General features: G+C 39.3%; 1 protein-coding gene across 1 annotated transcript in view; it reads left to right on the top strand.

Moving 5' to 3' along the window:
* The first annotated feature begins 56 nt into the window (after positions 1 to 56).
* Prkdc (protein kinase, DNA-activated, catalytic subunit) overlaps positions 57 to 25,451 on the top strand; it is a 196,754-nt gene continuing 171,359 nt past the window's right edge. The window contains exons 1-12 of the mRNA XM_029470470.2: positions 57 to 219; positions 9,069 to 9,145; positions 9,237 to 9,329; positions 10,878 to 10,952; positions 11,642 to 11,750; positions 12,434 to 12,546; positions 12,646 to 12,745; positions 14,736 to 14,791; positions 14,875 to 14,905; positions 16,571 to 16,728; positions 23,736 to 23,882; positions 24,938 to 25,102. Coding sequence (XP_029326330.1) covers positions 66 to 219; positions 9,069 to 9,145; positions 9,237 to 9,329; positions 10,878 to 10,952; positions 11,642 to 11,750; positions 12,434 to 12,546; positions 12,646 to 12,745; positions 14,736 to 14,791; positions 14,875 to 14,905; positions 16,571 to 16,728; positions 23,736 to 23,882; positions 24,938 to 25,102 — 1,278 coding nt within the window. The 5' untranslated portion in view covers positions 57 to 65. The remainder of the gene's footprint in view (positions 220 to 9,068; positions 9,146 to 9,236; positions 9,330 to 10,877; positions 10,953 to 11,641; positions 11,751 to 12,433; positions 12,547 to 12,645; positions 12,746 to 14,735; positions 14,792 to 14,874; positions 14,906 to 16,570; positions 16,729 to 23,735; positions 23,883 to 24,937; positions 25,103 to 25,451) is intronic.

The raw sequence follows: 25,451 nt of genomic DNA on the forward strand, positions 1-25,451 counted from the left end.
CTGGGCCTTCAGGGAAGGGCAGGCTAGAGGGCTGAGACGCGCATGCGCGAAGCGGTGCCGGCGTGATGGCGGAGGAGGGAACCGGCGTGCGGTGTTGGCTACTGCAGCTGCAGGAGTTCGTGTCCGCAGCAGACCGCTGCAGTGCTGCCGGGGCCAGTTACCAGCTGATCCGTAGTCTGGGGCAGGAGTGCGTGCTGAGCACTAGCCCCGCAGTGCAGGGTGGGTAAGGTCCCTAGATGGAGGGCTCAGCGTTTCTCTCTGTGGTGCGTGTAGTCAACGTCCCGTGAAGTTTGTGGAATTGGTAGATGCGTATACTGCTCTCTTCCTAGCATCTGAGGAAGATGCTTTAAAACAGGTGTTGGAAAATGACCTCCAAGTTTGGTAGTCATTTTTATCCAAAGTTGGATGAGAGTGCAAGATGGAAGTATTTTCTTCCAGAATAAACTCGCTTGAACTCAATAGGACCTCGACAAAAATCCTTTTTTCGTTGCACCATGTTTTCAGAATAATTGCAGAAATTAATGAAAGTCATGCAATTCTGTAGACATTTTTATTTTTGGGGTTAGGTATTTCCTGTCTTGGGTTATAGCCCAAGATAGTCTGGAATTTACTATGTATGTAGAACAAGTCTTCAAATGCTGGGGTTATAGATGTGAGGTACCACACGTGCCTTGCTCTTTTTAACCATTTAGTAATTGATGTGTTAAAATAGAGGCTCGAATCTGAACACAGCACACTGGGCCCAAAACAGTTCCACGTGTAAGAGGTTTGTGGGGGAATATGGTGCCTGGTGTCTTGGCAACAGGTCTGCTGGCCTTGCTATCGCATGTGATGTCATAGGTTTGGGAGGTCCTGATGCCAACATTCCTCCCTTGTTATAATAAAGAGAAGGAAAGAAAAAGGGAGGGGAAAGCCGATGGTGAAAAGGGAACAAGGGCGTTGTGTCTCTTAAGCTGCTTCCTGTTGTCTAGGGTGTCAATTTTGGGGGGTAGCTGGTTTTCACCATCGGGATCGACTTGGTAAAAGTTCACATCAGGTTCCTCTGTGGACAGCAGCTCTTCTGTGGGCAGCGGGCTGGTAATACTGTAACAGGAGCTGATTAATAGTTTGGTTAGGGATTTTTTTGTATTTCTCATTGAAGGAATGGAGAAACAAGATTAATGAGGCAGGGAGCAAATAATAACACCAGGAAGATGACTAGGAAAGTTGCTTAACCCCAGCACTCGGGAGGCAGAGGCAGGCGGATTTCTGAGTTCGAGGCCAGCCTGGTCTACAGAGTGAGTTCCAGGACAGCCAGGGCTACACAGAGAAACCCTGTCTGAAAAAACAAAAACAAAAAACCCAAAACAACAACAAAACACAAAAACAAAAAATGAAAGGGAGCATCCACTTCTATATAGGATTTTCAGAAATCTGAGAACTGGAAGTCTCACGGTCCCTGAAGTTCTTTATGTCTGACTGTAGCTCCTGGATTTTATTACTCACTGTCCTGGGTTGGTTGACGTAGAAACAGCATTTTTCTTGGAGGAACAGGCAAAGACCATCTTCTTTAGCTGTCAGGACATCTAGCCCCTGTTTGTTCTGAAGCACCACAGCTGCCAAAGAATCGATCAACAACTCCTGTCTCCCACCTGGAATCCCATGGGTCTTGTATGCAGAAAAAGAGTGTCTTGTGTTAATAGAAGAAATGATTGGTCTGCGATCCTAGCATATGTATCTGACAAAACCAATATGGACAGCCTCCATATTGTCTGGCCATTTTTTACAATAATCTTTTGTGTGGTAAAAGAGAAAGCAAGTATAGAAATTATAATATTTAGATGGGATAACAGATATTGTGATGACAGCAATTTGCTAGGATGTTCCTAGCATCCGGCTACGGAGCAGTTTCCTGACCCTATTTGGAAAGACTGTTATCTGGGGGGTTTCCTTGCACCTAGAATCTCTGGCTGCCCTGGATAGAAATGAACAGCAGGGGGAGGATGAGAGACCCATGTCTAATCCAGTGAGGTCAAGCTTGGTTACTGGAGTGGAGTCTCATTTTCTGGGATTGGGGACAAAATGGGTGGTCTTGATGTCCTCCAGAACTTAACAGAGCATGGTCCTGTTAGGTCAACGTGTATGAAGAGGAGTCATTTTTAGGTGGAGGAATGTAAGGTTTGAGGTGAGACAGATGGACCCAATGAGAGAGTCCATGGAGTTTAGCAGCTGGAGGGGTCGTGAGGATTACCTTAAAAGGGCATTTGGGGGAGAGGGGTGAGGGCCAGTGATCTGGAGGGGATAGAAGGACTTGGTCTCTAATGCTGTCAGGCAGTGGACAGAACACAGTGTGTGGCCAAGATAGATGGTCAGCAAAGTTCCATAGGAGAGAATGGAGGTGGCAAAGTAATGGGGTGAGTAGATAGATGGTCTGGGAGGGGAGAGCATTTATGTGAAAGACCAGGAGTTAGGACTGGATGTCCATACATGAGTTCAAAGGGCAAGATGAGGAGAGGTCACTTGGGGAGAGCTCGTAGCCTGCAAAGAGCCAGAAGTAGGAGTTTTACCCAATCAAGGTGAAGTTCTTGTGACAGCTTAACAAGAGTGGTTTTTAAGAGCGGCTAGTTCTTTCTACCTTACATGAAGATTGAGGGTGGTAGGGAATATGAAAATGCCAGGGGATGTCTAGGGCCTTAGATAGTATTTGAGAAACTTGGGAAGTAAATTCGGGACCATTGTCTGATTGAAGAGAGGCTGGGACATCAAATGGGGGGGGGATGATCTCTAGGAGGAGATCAGAGACTATCTGAGCCCTTTTGCTAGTGGGAAATGCCTCTACCCACCCCGAGAAGTGAGAAGGAGTCTACTAAGACCAGGAGGTACTTAGCATGTCTGACAGTGGGCATGTGGGTAAAGTCAAGTTGCCAGTCAATTCCAGGAAGGGAACCTCTAGCTTGATGGATAGGAAAAGGGGTGCTACGATACGTTCAGTTGGAGTCAGACATCTGACAGATGTTGCAAGAAGCAGTGGTAGATTTTAAGAAGTGTGAGTCCTCAGGAGTAGGCTGTAGGTCTTAGAAGAGGACAGTGCTTGGCTGTTAGGATGAAAGAGTTGGTGAAGAGAGGGCAGAGTTTGGTGGGTGTCAGGGGATGAGGGTGGAGATGTAGGTTGTAGTGTAAGAATGTCCTGGGGAGGATGAGACAAGTCTAGGCCCCTAAGGGCTGCAGCTCTAGCTTCGTCCTTAGCCATTCTGCTTGGTGTGAGGTGGCATCTCAGGGTCGTTTTGATTTGCATTTCCTTGATGACTAAGGATGTTGAACATTTCTTTAGGTGTGTCTCAGCCATTCGAGATTCTTCAGTTGAGAATTCTTTGTTTAGCTCTGTACCCCATTTTTTAATAGTGTTATTTGGTTCTCTGGAGTCTTAATTTCTTGATTTCTTTGCATATATTAGATATTAGCCCTCCACTGGATGTAGGATTGGTGAAGATCTTTTTCCAATCTGTTGGTTGCCATTTTATCCTATTGATAGTGTCCTTTGCCTTACAAAAGCTTTTCAGTTTTACGAGGTCCCATTTGTTGATTCTTTTTTTTTTTTTTTTTTTTTTTTGGTTTTTTCGAGACAGGGTTTCTCTGTGTAGCCCTGGCTGTCCTGGAACTCACTTTGTAGACCAGGCTGGCCTCGAACTCAGAAATCCGCCTGCCTCTGCCTCCCGAGTGCTGGGATTAAAGGCGTGCGCCACCACGCCCGGCTTCCACTTGTTGATTCTTGATCTTAGAGTATAAGCCATTGGTGTTCTGTTCAGAAACTTTCCCCCTGTGCTGATGTGTTCGACGTTCGTTCCCACTTTCTCTTCTATTAGATTCCGTATATCTGTTTTTTTTCCTTTGATTTAAGTTTTATTGGATTATGATAAGAAAAGATACATAATTTCAATTTATCTGAATTTGTTAACATTTAAAAACATTTTTTTTTTTTTTTTTTTTTTTTTTTTTTTTTTTTTGTTTTTCGAGACAGGGTTTCTCTGTATAGCCCTGGCTGTCCTGGAACTCACTTTGTAGACCAGGCTGGCCTCGAACTCAGAGATCCGCCTGCCTCTGCCTCCCAAGTGCTGGGATTAAAGACGTGCGCCACCACCGCCCAGCTTAAAAACATATTTTGATTAAATAGACTTACATCACATTCTTCTTTCCCTTTTGTACCCCAACTCCTCCTGGAGAGCCCCCATTCAAAATCTGCAATACCTTTCATTTTTTATCATATTCTTTAAAATTTATAAAATATTATAACAATAAAAATAAGTATAAAAGTTGTTTGATATAAAACAGCAATCAATTGAACAGTCTTATGTAGATGTTTGCAGCAATACTGAAAATACATATGTTTTTCTCAATATAAATTTTATTTTTATTTATGTATTTATTTTTATGGTTTTTTTGTTTGTTTGTTTGTTTGTTTGTTTCGAGACAGGGTTTCTCTGTGTAGCCCTGGCTTTCCTGGAGCTCACTTTGTAAATCAGGCAGGCCTGGAACTCAGAAATCCACCTGCCTCTGCCTCCTGAGTGCTGGGATCAAAGGTGTGTGCCATCACACCCGGCTAATATAAATTTTAAGTAACTCCAAATATATCAACTGTATGATAATTTAAAGTAATATATCACTATTAGGTTTTTTTTTTAATGAACATAAATAGTCTTTTTGTATGTTTGGTTTTTAGTAGAGCTTAAAATCTTGGCTCTTGGGCTGGTGAGATGGCTCAGTGGGTAAGAGCACCCGACTGCTCTTCCGAAGGTCCAGAGTTCAAATCCCAGCAACCACATGGTGGCTCACAACCATCCGTAACAAGATCTGACTCCCTTTTCTGGAGTGTCTGAAGACAGCTACAGTGTACTTGCATATAGTAAATAAATAAATCTTAAAAAAAAAAATAAAATAAAAATCTTGGCTCTTACTGTGGTACAAACACAAAAATAAGAACAGTTTTTGGACATTGGAGTTCATTGTTTTTGTTTTTGAGACAGGATTTCTCTGTGTAGCCCTGGCTGTCCTGGAACTCACTCTGTAGACCAGGCTGGCCTCGAACTCAGAAATCCGCCTGCCTCTGCCTCCCAAGTTCTGGGATTGCAGGTGTGCCCCACAACTGGCCGGCCACTGGAGTTCATTGTAATAAGGCTGTACTTGAATGCCCCTCACATCACCAAAGGATTTTACCTCCATAGTTGATAAGCTAAGAGTTGACAATTCTGCTGTGCCAAGGAATGAATTGTAGGCAAGATTTTTAGATATAGATTTCCTGCTACAGTCAAAGCTATTTGATTTGAGTGATTGTCATCATTCTCAGCCCACAGGGAACAGGTTACATTCATTTAAGAAATGGTGTATGTATTAAGATGGTCTATCCAAGAAGTCATTCATCAACTGTTTCACTGAACAATGGTTCTGCTTGGAGGGTGGCACAGACTTTAGGTGAGGGTAAAATTCTGGTTCATTGGCTGTGATGATTTTGAAAAGCATTCATCTCAGAATAAGAGTAACTTATAAAGTACTCTTCAAAATTGATACAATAATTATAAATATCAAGCAAAGTCTTTGTCTCACTCTTCTGTTCTTTTACAAGCCACCTCCTAAGTTAATTGTCTACATTTCTTTTGGCAGTATAAATAATTTTGAAATATATAAGCTGTTCTGTAAACCATAGTATAGTGTAAAAACATCACTAAACAATCCTACTAATAGGCTAAGAGAAGCTTGATTTCAAGACCATTTTGTGGCACACAGCAAGACCCTGTCATGTACCAACAGGCAGAAAGTGTATATGGATTGTACAATATTGGACTTACTTCTTCCATTACCAAATTAGAGATACCATGGGATGTCAGCTGACAAATTTCTAATTCCTCATATTTTTGAATTTCAATCGATTATGATATGTTCATAATATTAATTTTCATATTAAGATATATTAAAGAAAAGTGATTGTTACTTCCTGTTAATTTTCTTGTTAGAGGTGGAATTATGTTTGTGTGGGTTTATTGAAAGATTACTTTCTTGCTTCTGTGGTGTAGTTTCACTCCTTGTGTGGGTGTTTTCCATCTATTATCCTTTGTAGGGCAGGATTTGTGGAAAGATACTATGTAAATTTGATTTTGTCATGGAATATCTTGGTTTCTTTATCTATGGTAATTGAGAGTTTTGCTGGGTATAGTAGCCTGGGCTTGCATTTGTGTTCTCTTAGGGTCTGTATGGCATCTGCCTAGGATCTTCTCGCTTTCATAGTCTCTGGTGAGAAGTCTGGTGTAATTCTGATAGGTCTGCCTTTATATGTTACTTGACCTTTTCCCCTTACTGCTTTTTAATATTCTTTCTTTGTTTTGTGCATTTGGTGTTTTGACTGTCATGTGCAGCAGGAGTGTTGTGTCCGGCCAGCAGATCACAGGTCTGGGTTCTAGCCTGGAAAGGCATTTTGGGAACCTGGAAGAGAAGAGGGGCTAGGCGGCGAGATAAAGACGGAACCATGACAAGGCTCTGCTCAAGGTTCAATTTTAATGTCAGCAAACACACTTTATAAAGAAAAGGGGAGGCCCGTCCCTGGCCAAGCAAAGTTCCTTTGAAGTAGATAGGTCAGCCTTTTAATGGGAACTCACAAAGGAAGATCACAGTTAGGAAAGTCTTGGAAGAGAGGCCTCAGGCAGGTTGGGCTTCTGGCGGCAGATAGTGGCATATCTAAGGAGCAGCACAGCAGGTGGTGCTGCTTAAGCAGCGGATGGTCACAGCCAGCCTTGCTAGTCTGGAAGGAGGTAACACAGGAGGAATTTATTTTTTGGTCCAGTCTATTTGGAGTTCTATACGCTTCTTGAATTTTTATGGACATCTCTTTATTTAGATTAGGGAAGTTTTCTTCTATAATTTTGTTGAAGATATTTACTGGCCCTTTAAGTTGGGAATCTTTACTCTCTTCTATACCTATTATCCTTAGGTTTGGTCTTCTCATTGTGTCCTGGATTTCCTGGATGTTTTGGGTTAGGAGCTTTTTGCTTTTTGTGTTTTTGTTCACTGTTGTGTCAATGTTTTCTATGGTATCTTCTGCACCTGAGATTCTCTCTTCTATCTCTTGTATTCTGTTGGTGATGCTTGCATCTATGACTCCTGACCTCTTCCCTAGGTTTTCTATCTCCAGGGTTGTCTCCCTTTGTGATTTCTATTTTCTATTTCCATTTTTAGATCCTGGATGGTTTTGTTCCTTTCCTTCTCCTGTTTGATTGTGTTTTCCTGTGACTCTTTAAGGGATTTTTGGTGTTTCCTCTTTAAGGGCTTTAGCTGTTTTCCTGTATTCTCCTGTATTTCTTTAAGGGAGTTATTTATGTCTTTCTTAATGTCCTCTATCATCATCATGAGAAGTGGTTTTAGACCTGAATCTGCTTTTCCAGTGTGTTGGGGTATCCAAGATTTGTTATGGTGGGAAAATTGGGTTCTGATGATGACAATTAACCTTGGTTTCTGTTGCTTATGTTCTTATGCTTGCCTCCTGCCGTCTGGTTATCTCTAATGCTACCTGCCCTAGCTAGCTATGTCTGACTGGAGTCTGTACTTCTTGTAATCCTGGTTGTGACAGAGCTCCTTTGAGTCACGCTGTCTCTGTGATCCTGTGATTCTGGCTGGGACCCTGTGATCCTGAGATCCTGGGTGTGTCCAAGCTCCTGGGAGTCAAGCTCCCTTTGGGACTTTGATATCCTGGTGTGACCAAGCTCCTGGGATCCTGGGATCCTCTGATCCTGGCTGGGCATGTTGGAGTGCCCTGGCTGTCCTGGAACTCACTTTGTAGACTAGGCTGGCCTCGAACTCAGAAATCCACCTGCCTCTGCCTCCCAAGTGCTGAGATTAAAGGCCTGGCTTTTTTTTTTTTTTTAACTCTTGTTCTTTCTAAGACCACAAAGGGATGTAGAATTTTGACAAATGCTTTTTCAGCATCTAATGAGATGATCTTGTGGGTTTTTTTTTTCCCCTTTGAGTTTGTTTATTTAGTGGATTACATTGATGGATTTCCATAAATTGAACCATCCCTATACCCCTGGGATGAAGCCTAGTTGATCGTGGTGAATGATCTGATTTGTTAAACATTAATATTTAATTGCTTTATGTTTTCAGTGTTTCAAGGTTAGAATTCATTTTTGTGGAATGACCTATTTGTTCTTAAGGAGTTCCAACTTTACTGTTAATATACACTATATTGAAAGATTATAAGCAGTTTTTTCTTATTACTACAATAAACCCTGCAATCATTTCTTGATTTTTTTTTTTTCTTGAAACAGTGTTTCCATACACAGCCCAGGCTGTAACTCTACCTATTCTATATTAGTAGCTCAAGTGCTGACTGGGATTACAAGGTTCAGGCTACTGTGCTCAGAAATGTACTGATTATAAATAACAGGACTCACCTTAAAACACTGTTATCAGAAGCTGGGCATAGGTTACACCAAGCCAGAACTAAGGTATTTGGGCAGATTTCTTTCCTGAGTGGTCTAGGAGACAACCCATTTCTTCATTTATTTAGATTACAGTACTAAAGCCTCTGTTTCTTTGCTGGTGATTCTTGAGTTTAGAGTGTCCACTTACTTTTGTAGTCTTCAACATGGTAACAAGCAGCGTACTAGGCCCATCTCACAGGGTACCTAAACCTCTTCTGTACTTTCTCCTCCTCTTCCCTTTCTGTTTTTGTATAGATAGGGGCCAACTTCCCCCTTGTAAGGCCTCATATGTTTATATTGGCTCCACCAGATAGAGTATTATATTACCATCTTAAGGTCATTAATTAGCAACCTCATTCCATTTGTAACCTTTATTTCCTTATAAAGGTGATAGTTGATATCTAGAAGTTAGACCTCACAGAGGAGACTGTTGTGGGGAGGGCAGAAAGTCTTATTTTGCTTACTGCATCTTTGTGGAACAAAAGCAGATCTTTCTCTTTTCATTGTTGTAAAGTAATAGCCTCGTGCTAGTTTTATTACTTGCAACCGTTTTAGAGGTCTCTTAGGAAATGTTTCTTGACATTTCTAACATTCTCTCCTTCCCTCTGCTTGCCCCGCCCCCAGCGTTGCAGATTTCCTTGGTTTTTTCCAGAGACTTTGGTTTGCTTGTGTTTATCCGGAAGTCGCTTAGCATTGATGACGTAAGTACGATACCTTGATTTTTCTCTCTTCTCTCTTCCTCTTTGTTGGAGTAGCTTATTCTTACCCATATTTTCTATTTATTTCTTACAGTTTCGTGATTGTAGAGAAGAAGCCCTAAAATTTTTATGTGTTTTCTTAGAGAAAATTGACCAGAAGGTTATGCATTACTCTCTTGATATTAAGGTAAGGAGGAGGAAAAAAATCAAAACTCACTTATGCCAACTTCAGTCTTCAGGTCGTGGTTTCGAGAACTCAGACTCTTGCTTCTTTAAGCTTTTTATTTGAGCTTACTCATTTTGGCTTGATTGTGTTAGCAGTGAGGGTGTCATTCAGCATTCACTTTAGTTTTGATAAATCCTTTGTTGGAAGAACTTGCTTTGGTAATGTTAATACTTTATACACTATTGTAAATGAGATTAAATAATGCCTTTCATAGTAATAAATTAGATGTTTTTAATCATGAAGACTTTCAAGAACACGTTATAAGACCATTTTATAGAACTGTTCCTTAACAGTGGAAACTTAGCTGTAGTACCTTAGCCAAAGCAAACAAAGAACAAGTTTCAGTAATAGTAGTTAATATTTATAAATGTGTCATAATTTATAATGTTCTTTGATATATAGCTTGTTTTATTTACTTTGACCAAAATTCTGTGGAGTGTCCCCTACCCCGACACCCTCCTGTTTGGTACCAGGAACAGAGCCATTATCTCTCCAGCCCTCTGTGAACACGTTTATTGCTTTCTTTTTCTTTTCTTTTTTTTATTTTTATTTTTATTTTTTTTTTGGTTTTTTGAGACAGGGTTTCTCTGTGTAGCCCTGTCTGTCCTGGAACTCACTTTGTAGACCAGGCTGGCCTCGAACTCGGAAATCCGCCTGCCTCTGCCTCCCGAGTGCTGGGATTAAAGGCGTGTGCCACCACGCCCAGCTTCATTTATTGCTTTCTTGTTCTCACTTGCTTTCTTGACTATCATTGTGTTGTTTGAGCTTCTCAAATTCCTTTGCCACCTTAGCCTGTAAGTAGCTGGACCTGTGGCTTCTTTCTTTCTTTTTTTTTTTTTTTTTTTTTTTTTTGAGACAGGGTTTCTCTGTGTAGCCCTGGCTGTCCTGGAACTCACTCTGTAGACCAGGCTGTCCTGGAACTCAGAAATTCCCCTGCCTCTGCCTCCCAAGTGCTGGGATTAAAGGCGTGCGCCACCACGCCTGGCACATGTGGCTTGTTTCTTGATGTATGTATGAACAAGTATGAAGTGTTGTAGAAAGAAGTGATTTTTTTTTTTTCAAATTCTTACTGAGGCATCATCTAATTGTGCAGTTAACATTAAAACCATACCATATTGAGTGGAGTGTTTAGTAAGATAGATTAATTGATTGATTGATTTTCAAGAAAGGGTTTCTCTGTGTAGCTCTGGCTGTCCTGGAGCTTATTATATAGACCAGGTTAGACTGGAAGCTGAAGATCTGCCTGAATCTGTCTCCCAAACTGAGATTAAAGGTGTGTTCCACCACTGTCAGACCAAGTTCTCAGTCATTTTTTTATCTATACATTTATATACTTTATTATGCTTTTAATGGTTAATTAGTACATTTTATTATGTGACACATTGGTATTACCCCCTCAGATACAGTTTTGTTAAGTTAACTTTGTTAAGTATTGTTAAGTCTTAGTTCTTAAGTCATACAGGTGATTTTTATCTCCTTTTGAATGAGATGTTTCTTTTTGAATCCTAGAATACTTGTACCAGTGTTTACACAAAAGATAGAACTGCTAAGTGTAAAATTCCAGCCTTAGATCTTCTGATTAAGGTAATTTTATATTTCTCAGTAGTATGTTTTTATGTTAAGACTAGAAATCTGAGTTTTGTTTAGGTGGGAGTTTAGGAGAGGGTAGAGCTGTGATTATGTAAAGGACATGCAGATTTTGTAACCACCACCTGGCATCACCTGCTGTTTTGTTCTCCTGTTTTCCTGAGTAATGAGAGAAGAATGTGAAGTTGCAAGAGACATAAAGGAGAGAATGAACTGAGAATTTAGTGCTTTTCCATTTGTCATTTTTACTGTCCTTGGTTAAATCTGATGCTGTTAGGTACCCAAAGAGCACCTTGTGTTTCATTTGACTTTTTCTTGAAATCTTAGCAGTGAGGATAGACTGATGTATTTCTGTGCTCCCTAGGGCTCATGTTCACTTGTAGTCTGAGTCATTTTCATTTCTGGTTTAGAGTTACATTGGATTTAGTTGGTGTATGATCTTGAGTGCCTCCAAAGAGAAGTTCTAGTCATGTTGTTGGTCTCTGGGAAGTTACAGTTATGTTTAGCCTGCCTTTCCCCTGTGATCTCCTACTGATCACTCAAGCCAGACTTCCCCATAATCCCAAGTAGGTGTCACTCCCGAGAGAGCAGCATGGATCTGCTGGAGGCCAGGACTGGAAGTTTTGCTGAAGGGGAGGATATTTTTCTATATTTCCTCTTTAGGAAGTTGTAATCTGTTTCTTTAGTTACTTCAGATACTAAGAAGTACCAGACTCATGGATGAATTTAAGATTGGAGAATTATTTAACAAATTCTATGGAGAACTTGTATCAAAATCAAAACTACCTGATACAGGTGAGATGCAATTTTCAAATATTTTAACAAATTAACCTTAGCTAACAATTTCCTCAACAAAGGTATTTTGCTGAAAAAAATCAGCACAATGGAAACAAAAGGATTCCTTAAGAGAAAACACATAAAGTGTAGCTTAGCTTATAGAAGTAGATTTAGATAAAACTTGGGGAAGAATTTTATGAAAACCTAGGAATTTTGTGTTTTATTATAAAATTAATTAAAACATTGCTTAAGCCCGGCGTGGTGGCGCACCCCCTTAATCCCAGCACTCGGGAGGCAGAGGCAGGTGGATTTCTGAGTTTTAGGCCAGCCTGGTCTAAAAGTGAGTTCCAGGACAGCCAGGGATACACAGAGAAACCCTGTCTCGGAAAAAAAAAAAACAAAACCAAAAACCAAAAACCCAACCAAACAACCAAACAGAACATTGCTTACACATGCTTGTGTATGTGCAGGTGCATGTGTGAAGTCAGAGGACAGTTGTAGAGAGTCAGTTCTCTCCTTGTACCACGGAGGTTCAGGGACTCAGGCTTGACAGCAAGTGCCTGTAATGTGCTCCCCTGTGCTGGCTGGCTGGTCCTAAAACCATGTTGAACTAAACATCCTCTTATTTCTCATTTATACATTTTTGTTATTTTACTTATTTAAATGTAGTTTGCTTTCATTTATCTGATCTTATTTTTCAGTTTTAGAAAAAGTCTATGAGCTCCTGGGAGTATTAGGTGAAGTTCATCCTAGTGAAATGATAAATCATTCAGAAAACCTGTTCCGGGCTTTTCTGGGAGAACTTAAGACCCAGGTATAATACTCCCTATGAAAATATACTTCCACAGTCTTGTTTTCGTTTTTATTGTTGTTGTTTTCATTTTGTAATATCTTCCTAAAATCTCCCTTCTAGATGACATCCACGGTAAGAGAACCTAAATTTCCGGTCTTAGCTGGCTGTCTGAAGGGACTATCCTCACTTCTGTGCAACTTCACTAAGTCCATGGAAGAAGGTATTGCCAGGCTTTGCTTGATTTTCCTTCTAATAATAAGACCTTATCTCAAAGAAAAAATAAGGACAAATTCTGATGTATGCTATAATCCTAATGATATCCTCAGTGAAGTAAGCCAGTCCCCAAACAAAACACAAGCTGTGTATAGCTCTACTTGAATGAGTAATATGAGTAGGAAACTGTAGAGACAGACAGCAGAATACACGTCTCCAGGAGCTGGGGGACGGGTGGTTTCAGTGTTGTGTGTGACGAAAAAGTTTCAGGCATGGAGCATGCTGTTATATAACAATGTGAAACTATTTCATGCTATTAAACTATGTCATTATACTTTTTTAAAGTGATGAGTATTATGCAGATTTTGCCACATTAAAAATAGATATGAGGATGTTTGTTTAGGAGGCTATGCACTTAAGAGGGATGGTGTGTTTCAGAAGAGGTAGCAGGAGGGTGCTGCAAGGCCAAAGTCAGACCTCTGTGTACTCTGAGGCAGTCCAGACCCTCTATCCTACCGCGTGCTTGTTGCCGTTGTGAGTGCATGTTGTGTCCAGAGTTACTTTGCTAAACCAATTTTCTGTAGTTATTTTGGTTCCTTTTTAAATGTTTTCACATTGGCTTACAAAGGAATAGATTTTTCTATGAAGTTTGCACACATTTTACTTTGGTTGATTCTCCCCTTTCTCTCATCTTGCCATCACTCCTTCCCCTACTGCACACACTCATTTCTACTATTCCAGTTACTTTAATTTAAATGTTCTTTAACTTAAATAATAACCTCTTGCAATCTCAGTTCGAATGCTATTATGTCAGTAATGCCTTTCTTGAATATATAGTCCAACTTAGTTTTGTATTCCAAAGTTGACTTTTTAAATCTTTTCTGTACTAGAAAATACGTTGCTATTTTTATCACTATAAAGCCTCTCTGACGTCATTCTCCCTCAAGCACTTGTCATTTCTGCCTTCTAATACAGAAATCTTCTATCATAGCAGATAGTTTTCTGCTGTATATAAGTCACTGCTTCAAGGACAAAGAAACCAGTCAGGAATAAACCATGTCTTCTATATAGCTGCAATTAATAATGTGATTGGAGACAGTTATATAGGTTATTGTGGTGTCAGCTTGCCTAGAAGATCCATACATTATAGTTATATACATATTTTTCATTCTTCTTTAGGATATAAAATTATGAAGGTCCACAGTAATATTTTATTCAAATTTGTAATTTCCATCATTTACCAGGTGTCTTAGGTAGTGTTCTATTTCTGTGAGGAGACCAAGGTAGCTCTTATAGAAGAAAACATTTAATGGGGGCTTGCTTACAGTTTCAGAGGGTCAGTCTATGATTATAATGGCAGGAAGCAGACAGGCATAACCTTGGAGTAGTAAGCACAGACAGAGATAGAGACAGACTGGTTGACTGGACCTGGCATGGGCTTTTGAAACTTCAAAGCCCACCCCAAGTGATACACCTACTCTAACAAGACCACACTCATAAATTCTTCCCAAACAGCCCCACTAACTGAGGACTAAACATTCTCATTCAAACCACCAAAGCAGGCATTTTATGTAGAATAAATGCCTGAGAGCAATGGGGGAAAGGGAAGTATGTTTGGCCTTGAATGAGTCATACCTTTTAACCTTTTTTAACTTTCCAGTCTTTATAGACACTATAAATTGCCTCTATTGTAGATGAGAAAAGTTGAGGCTCTGAGAGATTATGTAACCTAGGTGATAATTTAGAACCTGATCTCACACAGCAGTTATTTCAGACTTTCTTTCCCCTTTCCCCAGAAGCTGTAACAACTTGCAGCTCTAGCTCTGTCAAATGATGTTGAGAAATTATTCTGGAACCATAGGAGATTTGTACAGCTACTACAAATATCAATCTGTCTTAAGAAAAGCTGACACTTGCAAGTATCTGATAAATAGCATAACGAATGTTCATTCAGTTTTACAATTTTTAACGGCCTTCTGTTGTTGTTATATCCTCAGATCCCCAGACTTCAAAGGAAATTTTTGGTTTTACATTTAAAGCAATTCGTCCTCAGGTAGTATTAACATTACTCTTAAGTCTTTTACAGTTGTACTTGTGATTTTTCAGTCTATGATGGTTTCTTTTTTTCTGCAATAGATTGAGATGAAGCGATATGCTGTGCCCTTAGGTAAGATTCTGTTTTTAATAAGGTAACAGTTTAAATTACTTAAGTTAGCATCATGAGTAAGGTTTTGTTTAAGTAAGAGTGAAAGCAAATACAAAAGTACCTGTGATATTTCACTCGTAGCTATTTATAATGGAGCTTTAAGATTTCATTGATTGAAGCACATAAAGTCTTACTGGGATGATGACACTCATGTTACATGATCTATATATATCAAATATATATCATATATATGTATATGTACATATATATGTACATATATATGTATCAAATATATATCATATATATGTATATGTACATATACATATATATATACACACATGATACACACATACATTTTATAATATATACATATATATATACACACGTACATGATATATACACACATGATATACACACATACACACACATGATATACACACATACACACATGATATATATATATATATATATATATGTGTGTGTGTGTGTGTGTATATATATACACACACATGATATATACACACATGAGATACACACATACATTATATATATGTGTATATATGTGTATATATATATATATATACATACATACATATACACACACACACATATATATATACACACATATACATGATATATACACACACGAGATACACACACACATACATACACACACACTTATTAGGGACTGCCCAGATGGCTCCGTGAGTGAAGGAACTTGATCTCAAGTGTGATGACCTGAGGACCCATGTAGTGGCAGAAGAGCATTGACTCCTGCAAATTGTCCTTTGGCCTTCATATTTGTGCAGGCTCACACACACACACACACACACACACATGTAATAAGAACATTTTTAAAAAGTACATTTTTAATGTTAGTGCAATTAGACTCAATGGCCAAAAATATTTTATGTTCATATAGAAAAGAATTTTAAATATATATGTGTATATATATATATATGTACATACTCACATATATACTTATACATGTGTATATATGCACACACACATATATATAAACAAATATGTATATATGTATATATTAGAATATCATTCAGGAGATTCAAGCTACTCAGCTAATTTGCTGTTGTTGAGACGTGATTTCATGTTGCCTAGGGTGGGCTTTCACTTAACTACATAGATGAGTGCATTCATTTCCCTATTGCTTAGATTCCAGGTGTATGTACCATACGCTGTTAGGTACTGAACCCAGGGCCTTGTGCAGCTATGCATACACTCTACTAACTAACCTGCAAAGGCCCATAGGCTCTTTAGTTTTGCTTTGAGTCAATAAATCCAGATCCAGTTTCAAATCAGTGTAGAGACTGGGAACATTACAGGTATTACAGGGCACTTTGAGATCACCAGATGATTATTATAGGATAGCATACTGAATCTTCTTTTGTGAGTGTGTGTGTGTGTGTGTGTGTGTGTATGGGTGTTTTGAGACAGTTGCTCTACATAGGCCTGGCTGTCCTAGAACTTATTTTATAAACTAGGCTGGTCTCAAACTTGTATCCTGCATTTGCCTCCTGAGTGCTTAAAGGGTATGCCACCATGCCAGTCTGTTTGTATTAAATTTTCTTGAGCATGGTTTAAACTTTAACATATACAGGAAGCTTTCTTACTTCTTTTTCTGAGTTACATTGACATATTTTATAAACGAAATGGATTTTATATTTGCAGCTGGCCTACGATTACTTACTCTGCATGCATCTCAATTCACTGCCTGCCTTCTGGACAACTACATTACTTTATTTGAAGTACTGTCAAAGTGGTGTAACCATACAAATGTGGAATTAAAAAAAGCTGCACATTCAGCCCTGGAGTCCTTCCTGAAACAGGTACATTAGACTCAACTTTAATTAAAAGTTTCCACAAGGGGCTGGTGAGATGGCTTAGTGGGTAAGAGCACCCGACTGCTCTTCCGAAGGTCTGGAGTTCAAATCCCAGCAGCCACATGGTGGCTCACAACCATCTGTAACGAGATCTGACTCCCTTTTCTGGAGTGTCTGAAGACGGCTACAGTGTACTTACATATAATAAATAAATAAATCTAAAAAAAAAAATTAAAAAAAAAAGTTTCCACAAAAGAACTAAATTCCAATCTTGTACCTGCATGCTTGAAAAATAACTGCAGGATGATCCATTAGTTCCTGTAGCACTTACAGTAAAAAGCTTTGCTATTGATCTGTCATGGGTGTTAGCTAGCTTGGATGATTTCAGATTTGATCAATTCTTGAACCAAGATCAAGGCATATCTAATGGCGTAAAGATGTAGCGTAGAGGTGGAGGAAAGGGCAGGTAGGGCTGCTTAGAGCAAGAAGATAGATAGAGGCCAGAAGCCTGTTGTCTTGGAAGGTGAGGGTTGACTGCAGTTAAGAGAGCATCTCCAGAGTAGAGGGATCCTCTCCCTTCAGTTTCTGTCTGTTGTATAATGAAGTTGCAGAACTGAGCCTGCAGATGTTGAAGCCCATCCTTGTTGGCTAAGGAGAATGTGCTGTGATTGAGGCACTGCTCTCAAGGATGGATGAGTGTTCCAAGGTTTAGAACTATGTAGGAAATCTCAGCTAGGTGCTGAGGAAGTGTGCACACACACTGGCTGTGGTGGGAAACACTAGAGAGGTATAACAAGTTTTGTTTGAAGCACTATCAAAACTGGGTAAGTAGACCTGGGTATGGTGGCACCAGTTCCAGGGAATCCAATACATTATTCTGACTTCAGTGGGGCACCAGGCTTACATGTGGCACATGTACATACATGCTGGCCAAACATGACACAGAAACAAGGTCAAGTGTGGTGGCACACGCCTTTTATCCCAGCATTCAGGAAGCAGGTGGATCTCTTGTGAGTTTGAAGCTAGTCTGGTCTATAGAGCAAATTCCAGGACAGCCATAACTATGTAGAGAGACTTTAAAAAAAAAAAAAAAAGGACTAAGAAGTAGTTAATTTCACAAGCCTGTTCTTTAAAACCTATGTGCAATGTGCAGTGTTGTCTTGAGACTCAAACTTTTATGGGAGGGAAGGAAAGAGAAAGCATTGTTGTTCTTAGGTGTTGCTAATTTCAGGAAATTAAAAAGAGAGATACAATGGCTTTCTGTCCCCTTTATATTCTAGTCTGTCTCTCCCAGCTTCTGGTTCCTCCCTCCTCCTCCTCTTTCTCTTCTTCTTTAAGATTTATTTAATCTACTTTATTTTTTTATTTGGTGTTTTGAGACAAGGTCTCTCTATGTAGTCTTGGCTGTCCTAGAACTTGCTGTATAGATTAGACTGGTCCCAAACTCACTTCCTCTGCTATAGCAGTGAATTGTTAATCTTCTCTGAGTTCCAGGCAGGTGATCGCACTAATTGTGCCACCCACCCGAGTTCTCTGGATTTGAAAATGAAAACATACACACACACACACACACTCTCTCTCTCTCTCTCTCACACACACACACACACACACACACACACACACACACACACACACACTCACACAAACAACCTTTATATTTTGATCTGGTGCTCCTGAGGTAACAATTTCTAAATCTATATATTATCTTTGCTGCCCTGTTTCTTTCTGGGCAGCCCTCCCATGGGGCCACTTTGCACCTACATTACTGGATGATTTCTCCTCTGCAGCTTTTAAATCTGATCTCTCTGCATCATGGAGATCCTCTCCCTCCTCCCTTCCCTCCCTCTCCCCCTCCTCCTCCGATTCTCCCTCTCCCCTGTGATTCTTGCCAGGTAATCCTAAAAGTCCTGCCCCTTTCACCCTGCCCAGTCATTGGCTGTTGGCTCTTTACTGATTAATCAAAAACCAGTTGGGGATGGGGACCTCAGTGCCTGGACATGCAGATTCCTGTGTGATTTTTGGGAGGTGAATTAAGACAAAGCATTAGACCCAAGCCCCAACACTCTGCCTCCCCAGTGCTAGGATTAAAGGCCTGCACCACCATGCCTTGCCCTGTTATATATCTCAGTCTTTTGCCAGCATGTATGTATGTATGTATGCCACGTATGTGCCTCGTGCCCCACTGAGGTTAGAGTAATTTATTAGATTCCCTGGAACTGGAGTTACAGATGATTGTGAGCTACCACTGTGAGCTACTATGTGGGTGCTGGGAACCAAACCCAGCTCCTCCTCAAGAGCAACTTATATTCCTAATGACTTAATCTCTCTAGCACCTTCTTTCTTCCTTTTAAAAGGAGATTTAATTTTTTGAGTGTTTCATGTATGAGTACTGCATTTACCTCATTTCTAGTTCTCACTCTTCCTCTTCGTCCTCCTCTAACATGTCACTCTCCACTCCCTCTCAAGTCATGTTCTTTAATTATGATTGTTACCTATATATACATGTGTGTATTTGAGCCTATTCATTGTTGTGTGCATGTGTTCAGGGGAGACCATTGGGATTGGATAACCTAGCAGAAGCCATTGATTTCTTTCATCTCGGGTTAAGGCCTTGTGAGATTTCCCCCTGTCCATTTTGGCATGTCAACTGGTGTTGTCATTCTTCAGATCTTATTTAGGCAACTATATTGTTACAATGCCATGTGAACAGCTTTCCTGTCACATATAGAAGACACTTTCTCCCAGCATACATCCTGGTTCTCTGCCTCTTATAGTTTTATTCCTTGCCTCTCATAATGTTCCCTGAGCTCTCCATAGTCAGTTGTTCTTTGCATTTTGACAAGTTGTAGCATCTGTGATGGTTTTCATCTGCTATAGAAAGAAATTGCAAGGGTATTTGGTTGAGAAAGCTACACTTACCTGTGGATGAAAGATACATATTTAGACTGCAGCTAGAAATTACACTCATTTAGGAAAGAGACAGTGGTAGCTGATCAGCCTTTTTTTTTTTTTTTTTTTTTTTTAAGATTTATTTATTTATTATATGTAAGTACACTGTAGCTGTCTTCAGACATTCCAGAAGAGGGCGCCAGATCTCGTTGCGGATGGTTGTGAGCCACCATGTGGTTGCTGGGATTTGAACTCTGGACCTTTGGAAGAGCAGTCGGGTGCTCTTACCCACTGAGCCATCTCTCCAGCCCTTTAACATCATTTCTTTTTTTTTTTTTTTTTTTGGTTTTTCGAGACAGGGTTTCTCTGTGTAGCCCTGGCTGTCCTGGCACTCACTTTGTAGACCAGGCTGGCCTCGAACTCAGAAATCCGCCCATCATTTCTTAAAGTAGAAGTTTTAAAATTTTAAGATGGATATCCAATTTAACAATTTTAAGCTGGCTTTTCTTTCTTGTTTGTTTGTTTGTTTTTGGTAGAAAAAATGTAATTAAAACAAGTTTGTGCATTGACACTTATGGCTTAATTAGAATAATGTTTGTCTAGGTTAAATATGTACTAGCATTCACTCAAAACAGTAGTTCAATTGTAAGAGCTCTCAGAAGCAAAAGTCCAATTACTGAAGTAGTTCAAAATTTTTATATGAGTGAAAATAATTGTCTGAAAAGGTCAAGAGCATACTTAATCACCTCACATATAAACACTGCTATTAAGTCACTTTCCTATTAAATTTTAGAGCATAAGGATGAACCTTTCTACCAACTACTGACCTGGTTACTCAGGGTACCTTTGAAATGTTATCCCTGATTTAACAGACTCTGATAGGCTAGGTTTGTGTGCATAGACATTAGTACTACCTTGGAACAACTGATCCCCAACTCCCCCCCACCCCCCCTTGTTTTTTTTTGGTAGTTCTATGGTATGTCTGATACAAGTGAGTATAAATAAATAAGGAAACTAATCTAATCAAGAGCATGGTCTTATTATAGTGAAATTGGTAGATAAGGCTGGCCTTGAAATCAGAGATCCTCCCACCTCTGCCACCCAGGTGCTGGGATTGAAGGTGTGTGCCTCCATGCCAGGCTCTAGCATGTCCTTTTCATGCCCTAAGATTTTCTTCTTTTATTTTTCCTGTGGGAAGTTTATACTTGTCACATTTATATTTAGATCTGTAATATATGTTGAATCATTTTGTGTATGGGATAAAGTAAGAGTGATATTGTCTAATCCACTCCCATTTCTTGGTTCTAGCAATACTTATTGAAAACATGCTTTTTTTTTTTTTCTTTTTTGGGCCTTTTAACATTTGTCAAAAATTACCTGACTTATAGTTCTTTCTTTTTGGACTTTTAATTTGCTCCATGAGTCTTTTTTTTTTTTTTTCTTTCCTTTTATTATGGAATGTACAATTTTGAATTTAAGAATTATCCTATGGGATAAAATTTTTTCCAAAACACAGTTTTATATAAGGTTCCTGTGAAAAAACATTACAGATTTGTTACATATAATTTAAATATGAGTACAAATTTAAATGTGTGTGAGTGTGTGCATGCACATGTATGTGTGTACAAAGGTGCTGTGGTTCTTGCTTGTCATCCCAGCCCAGGAAAGAGGATTGTTGCAGGCCAGTCAGCCTGAACTACTCAAAACAAAACAATAGCCAGATAGCAGTGACACACACCTTTAATCCCAGCACTCAGGGAGGCAGAGGCAGGTGGATCTTTGAGTCCAGTCTGGTCTACAGAGTGAGTTCCATGATGGCCAGAGCTGCACAAAGAAACCACCACCACCACCACACACATACAAAAGCAAAAAACAAAACAATAAACAAAAGAAACCAACCAACCAACAAAAAGTGTAAAGAAGACTGTTCAAATCTGATACCTACAACCAAGAAAACAGTCATTTTCCATTTTGGTGACTATTTTCTTTTTCTCTCTCCCCTCCCCTTATATTTTTACATAATTTTTGTAGCTTCAAGATTTTCCACAGCACTGACATTTCCCTAATAATATATTGAAATTTACTTGATTGATTTTTAACAATAGCATAATGTGTCATTATGAACCATGGTATTATAAATGGCCCTTTGTGAAATAATTATTTTTAACTTTTTGCTATTATAAGAAGATAGCTGACAAAAATTACAGGATCCAATGCTAAAATTTAGTTCAAGTTTATGTGATTCAATAGTTTACAGTAAGATGAAAATATTTTCAGTAACTAAGTAGATATTACCTAATTTTTTTTTTTTTTGGTTGTTGTTGTTGGGTTTTTTTTTTTTTTTGTTTTGTTTTTGTTTTTGTTTTTCCGAGACAGGGTTTTTCTGTATAGTCCTGGCTCTCCTGGAGCTCACTCTGTAGATCAGGCTGGCCTCGAACTCAGAAATCCGCCTGCCTCTGCCTCCCAAGTTCTGGGATTAAAAGCGTGTGCCACTATGCTCGGCTGTTGTTTTGTTTTTGAAATAAACTCTTATTCGGTAGCACAGGATGATGTGAGACTCAGTTTGTAATCCAGGCCTTGAACTTTCAGCAGTCCTATTAGGTCAGACTTCCTATTGAATGAGCCAGCCACTTTGGCTGGCAACATGCTCATGACATGCTTTTTTTTGTTTTGTTTTGTTTTTGTTTTTGTTTTTCGAGACAGAGTTTCTCAGTATAGCCCTGGCTGTCCTGGAACTCACTCTGTACACCAGGCTGGCCTTGAACTCAGAAATCCGCCTGTCTCTGCCTCCCAAGTGCTGGGATTAAAGACGTGCGCCACCATGCCCGGCTTCATGACATGCTTTGTGAAAGAAGTTTTTGAAGCACTATGTATGATAATTCCACATTTTTAAAGTTAGTGGGAGTAAAGAGCCAAGAAGGACATGCTCAGATATTATGCTTTGGGAATAATTAGGAAATATATTGGTAAATTAACAGTGGAAGTAGTTGATTTTTCCACCCTGCCTTTGATAGTTACCTACATTGTTTTCTATACTTGAGTAGAATTTGTGCTAAAATTAAGAATGCTGTTTTGAACTCTATGTTCTTGAACATAGGATGTTTGCTGTTTGTGTGGTAGTTATGCTGGCTAGTTTTTATGTTAACTTGACACAAACTAGGCTAATCTGGGAAGAAGGAATTGTAATTGAGAAAATGCCTCCATAAGAGTGGCCTGTTAGGCAAGTCTATTCAGCATTTTTGTGATTGATAATTGATGTAAGAAAGTCCAGCCCATTGTGGACAGTGCCACCCTTAGGCAGGTGATCCTGAAAAGAAACTGAGCAAGCCAGGTAAAGGAAGCCAGTGAGCAGCACTCTTCCATGGCTTCTGCTGGCAGGAGAAGCTCCAGTTCCTGGAGGCAGGAACTCCAGGTTACTGTCCTGTCTGAGTTCTTACCTTCCCTTAGTGATGGATCGTGATATGGAAGTGTTAGCTTAAACAAAGTCCTCCTTAAATTGTTTTTGGTCCTTATGTTTACCACAGCAGTAGAAATCCTCATTAAGGCAACAGTGATCTCAAGTATCTTTCTTCTCTTCCTGCACATCGTTTTAATGATATCTCTTGCAGTTGAATCTCAAAAATACCTGAAATTGGGCTGATGGCTTAATGAGTAAAGACGCTTGCCACTAAGTCTGATGACTGAGTTAAATATCTGGGACCCACATGGCGTATCTTTCTGCCTCTATACACACACACACACACACACACACACACACACACACACACACACACACACACTATACTATACTATACTATTATACATTCTCACAAACAAACAAACAAACAAACAAACAACATCTGTAGCTAAGAAAAATTTAAATGTGATGTGCCCTTTTCTGGTCATCACTGTTTTCCTGGTCTCTTTTACCCCACCTCCCACCCCCCTCTTTAAGGAACTATGCATCACATAACAGTGTATCTTTAGTTAAGAAACTGTCTTTTCTGGACTTACGTTATCTAAGCATATTGAAGCAGAGGGTTCTGCGTAAAAGCAATCAAACAGTATGTTAATAGTTACATTTGCTTAAGTCCTTTTCTTTTGCTATTAAATGTTTCTAAGGAGTAAATGTCATGCCATTACAGATTTCATTTACTGTGGCAGAAGATGCAGAGTTGCATAAGAGCAGGCTGAAGTACTTTATGGAACAGTTCTATGGAATCATCAGAAATACAGACTCGAACAACAAGGAGTTAGCCATTGCTATTCGCGGATATGGACTATTTGCAGGAGTATGATTCATTTATTTACTGTATTTTATGGTTTTGTTTTTATTTAGTTATTTACAGGAATCTACTATTGGTATTCTATTAATAGTTCAATGTTCAGTGTTTACTATGTATTAGCATACATGTATTATCTTAGATTCCTCATAGTTCACCTATAAGATGAACTATTATTATTTTGTTTTATACGTGAAAAAAAAAAAGACCAAGATAAGTTAGCTATTCTCTCAAAAGCTACCCTGAATTGATTGTAACAAGACATAGCTGTTACCTGATACATGCCTGTAATTCCAGTGTAGGAAACAGAGGAGGCTACATAGTGTTCTAGGTTCTAGGTCTAGGATAGGCCATCAAAACATAGTTAACCAAGAAATACAGACACCTCCAAGCAAACAAAATCCATATAAATTTGATTCTAAAGGTTAGAAGCATCCTCTTTTTCTTTGTACTCTATAGTCCCCTTACATTAAAAACTATAAAACTGTGTTTATATAGATAGTTATAAGTAAGTTATGACCAGATATGAAACTACAGTTGTGTTCACTAAAAGTTTTAGACAAGATATCTTAGGGCAGAAAGGCAGCATATTTAAGACTAGCTGTATTCCTACCTCTAATCCAGGCTTCAGGAAGCTAAACTGCTATAAGTTGAGGACAGCCTGGGTAACATACTAAATTCAAAGTTAGCCTAAGCCTTATCCACCCCACTCCACCCCCATCTCCATTTGTTTCTGTTTGAAGCTCTAACTAATCCAGGGACAAAATAAGTAGTATGTGAGAAGTCTCATGTTTCAGTGATAAGCTTTACAGGGCCAGCGCATAGTGAGAACTGTCCTTTAAACAGCCTAGAACATAATTAACAATGTGTATAACTAACTATTTAGGATGTGAAAATATATATATGTGTGAAAATTATAAGATACAATATGTTATATACCGTAAGATAAACAGCTTACATTAATAATATTCAGCAGTTTGTAGCCACACGTCTTAATATGACATGTTAAATACCTTTGTTTTGATGCTGCTAAGATTCCGGCTTCTGTTTTGCCTTTCCTAAAGCCTTGCAAGGTTATCAATGCAAAGGATGTTGACTTCATGTACGTGGAGCTCATTCAGCGCTGTAAGCAGATGTTCCTCACCCACGCAGATGCTTCCGAGGATCATGTTTACCAGATGCCAAGTTTCCTTCAGTCTATTGCAAGTGTCTTGCTCTACCTCGACACAGTAAGTGAAATGGTTGCAGTGAGCATGGTTGTAAGTACTTCATCTCATCTCCACGATTAACCTTTGCAGAGAGTGTGTTCACAAGCTAGTTTGTGGTAAAGTCATGTGACACTGTAAGCAAGCATTTCTAGAAATTCCTTGGATTCTTCATTTCTTATTTGTTAACTATTTTGTGTATGAGTGTTTTGTCTGAATGGGTGTGTGACCGCCACATGCATGCCTGGCCTTTCAAAGGCCAGAAGAAGGCATTAGATCACTTGGATCCATAGTACAGACAGCTGTGGGCTGCCATTTGTGTGCTAGGAATAGATCTCACCCTGGGAGAGTACCAGTGCTCTTAAACTTTGAG

Source organism: Mus caroli, unplaced genomic scaffold, assembly GCF_978045245.1.
Source record: "Mus caroli unplaced genomic scaffold, Mus_caroli_1 scaffold_17, whole genome shotgun sequence".
NCBI lineage: Eukaryota > Metazoa > Chordata > Mammalia > Rodentia > Muridae > Mus > Mus caroli.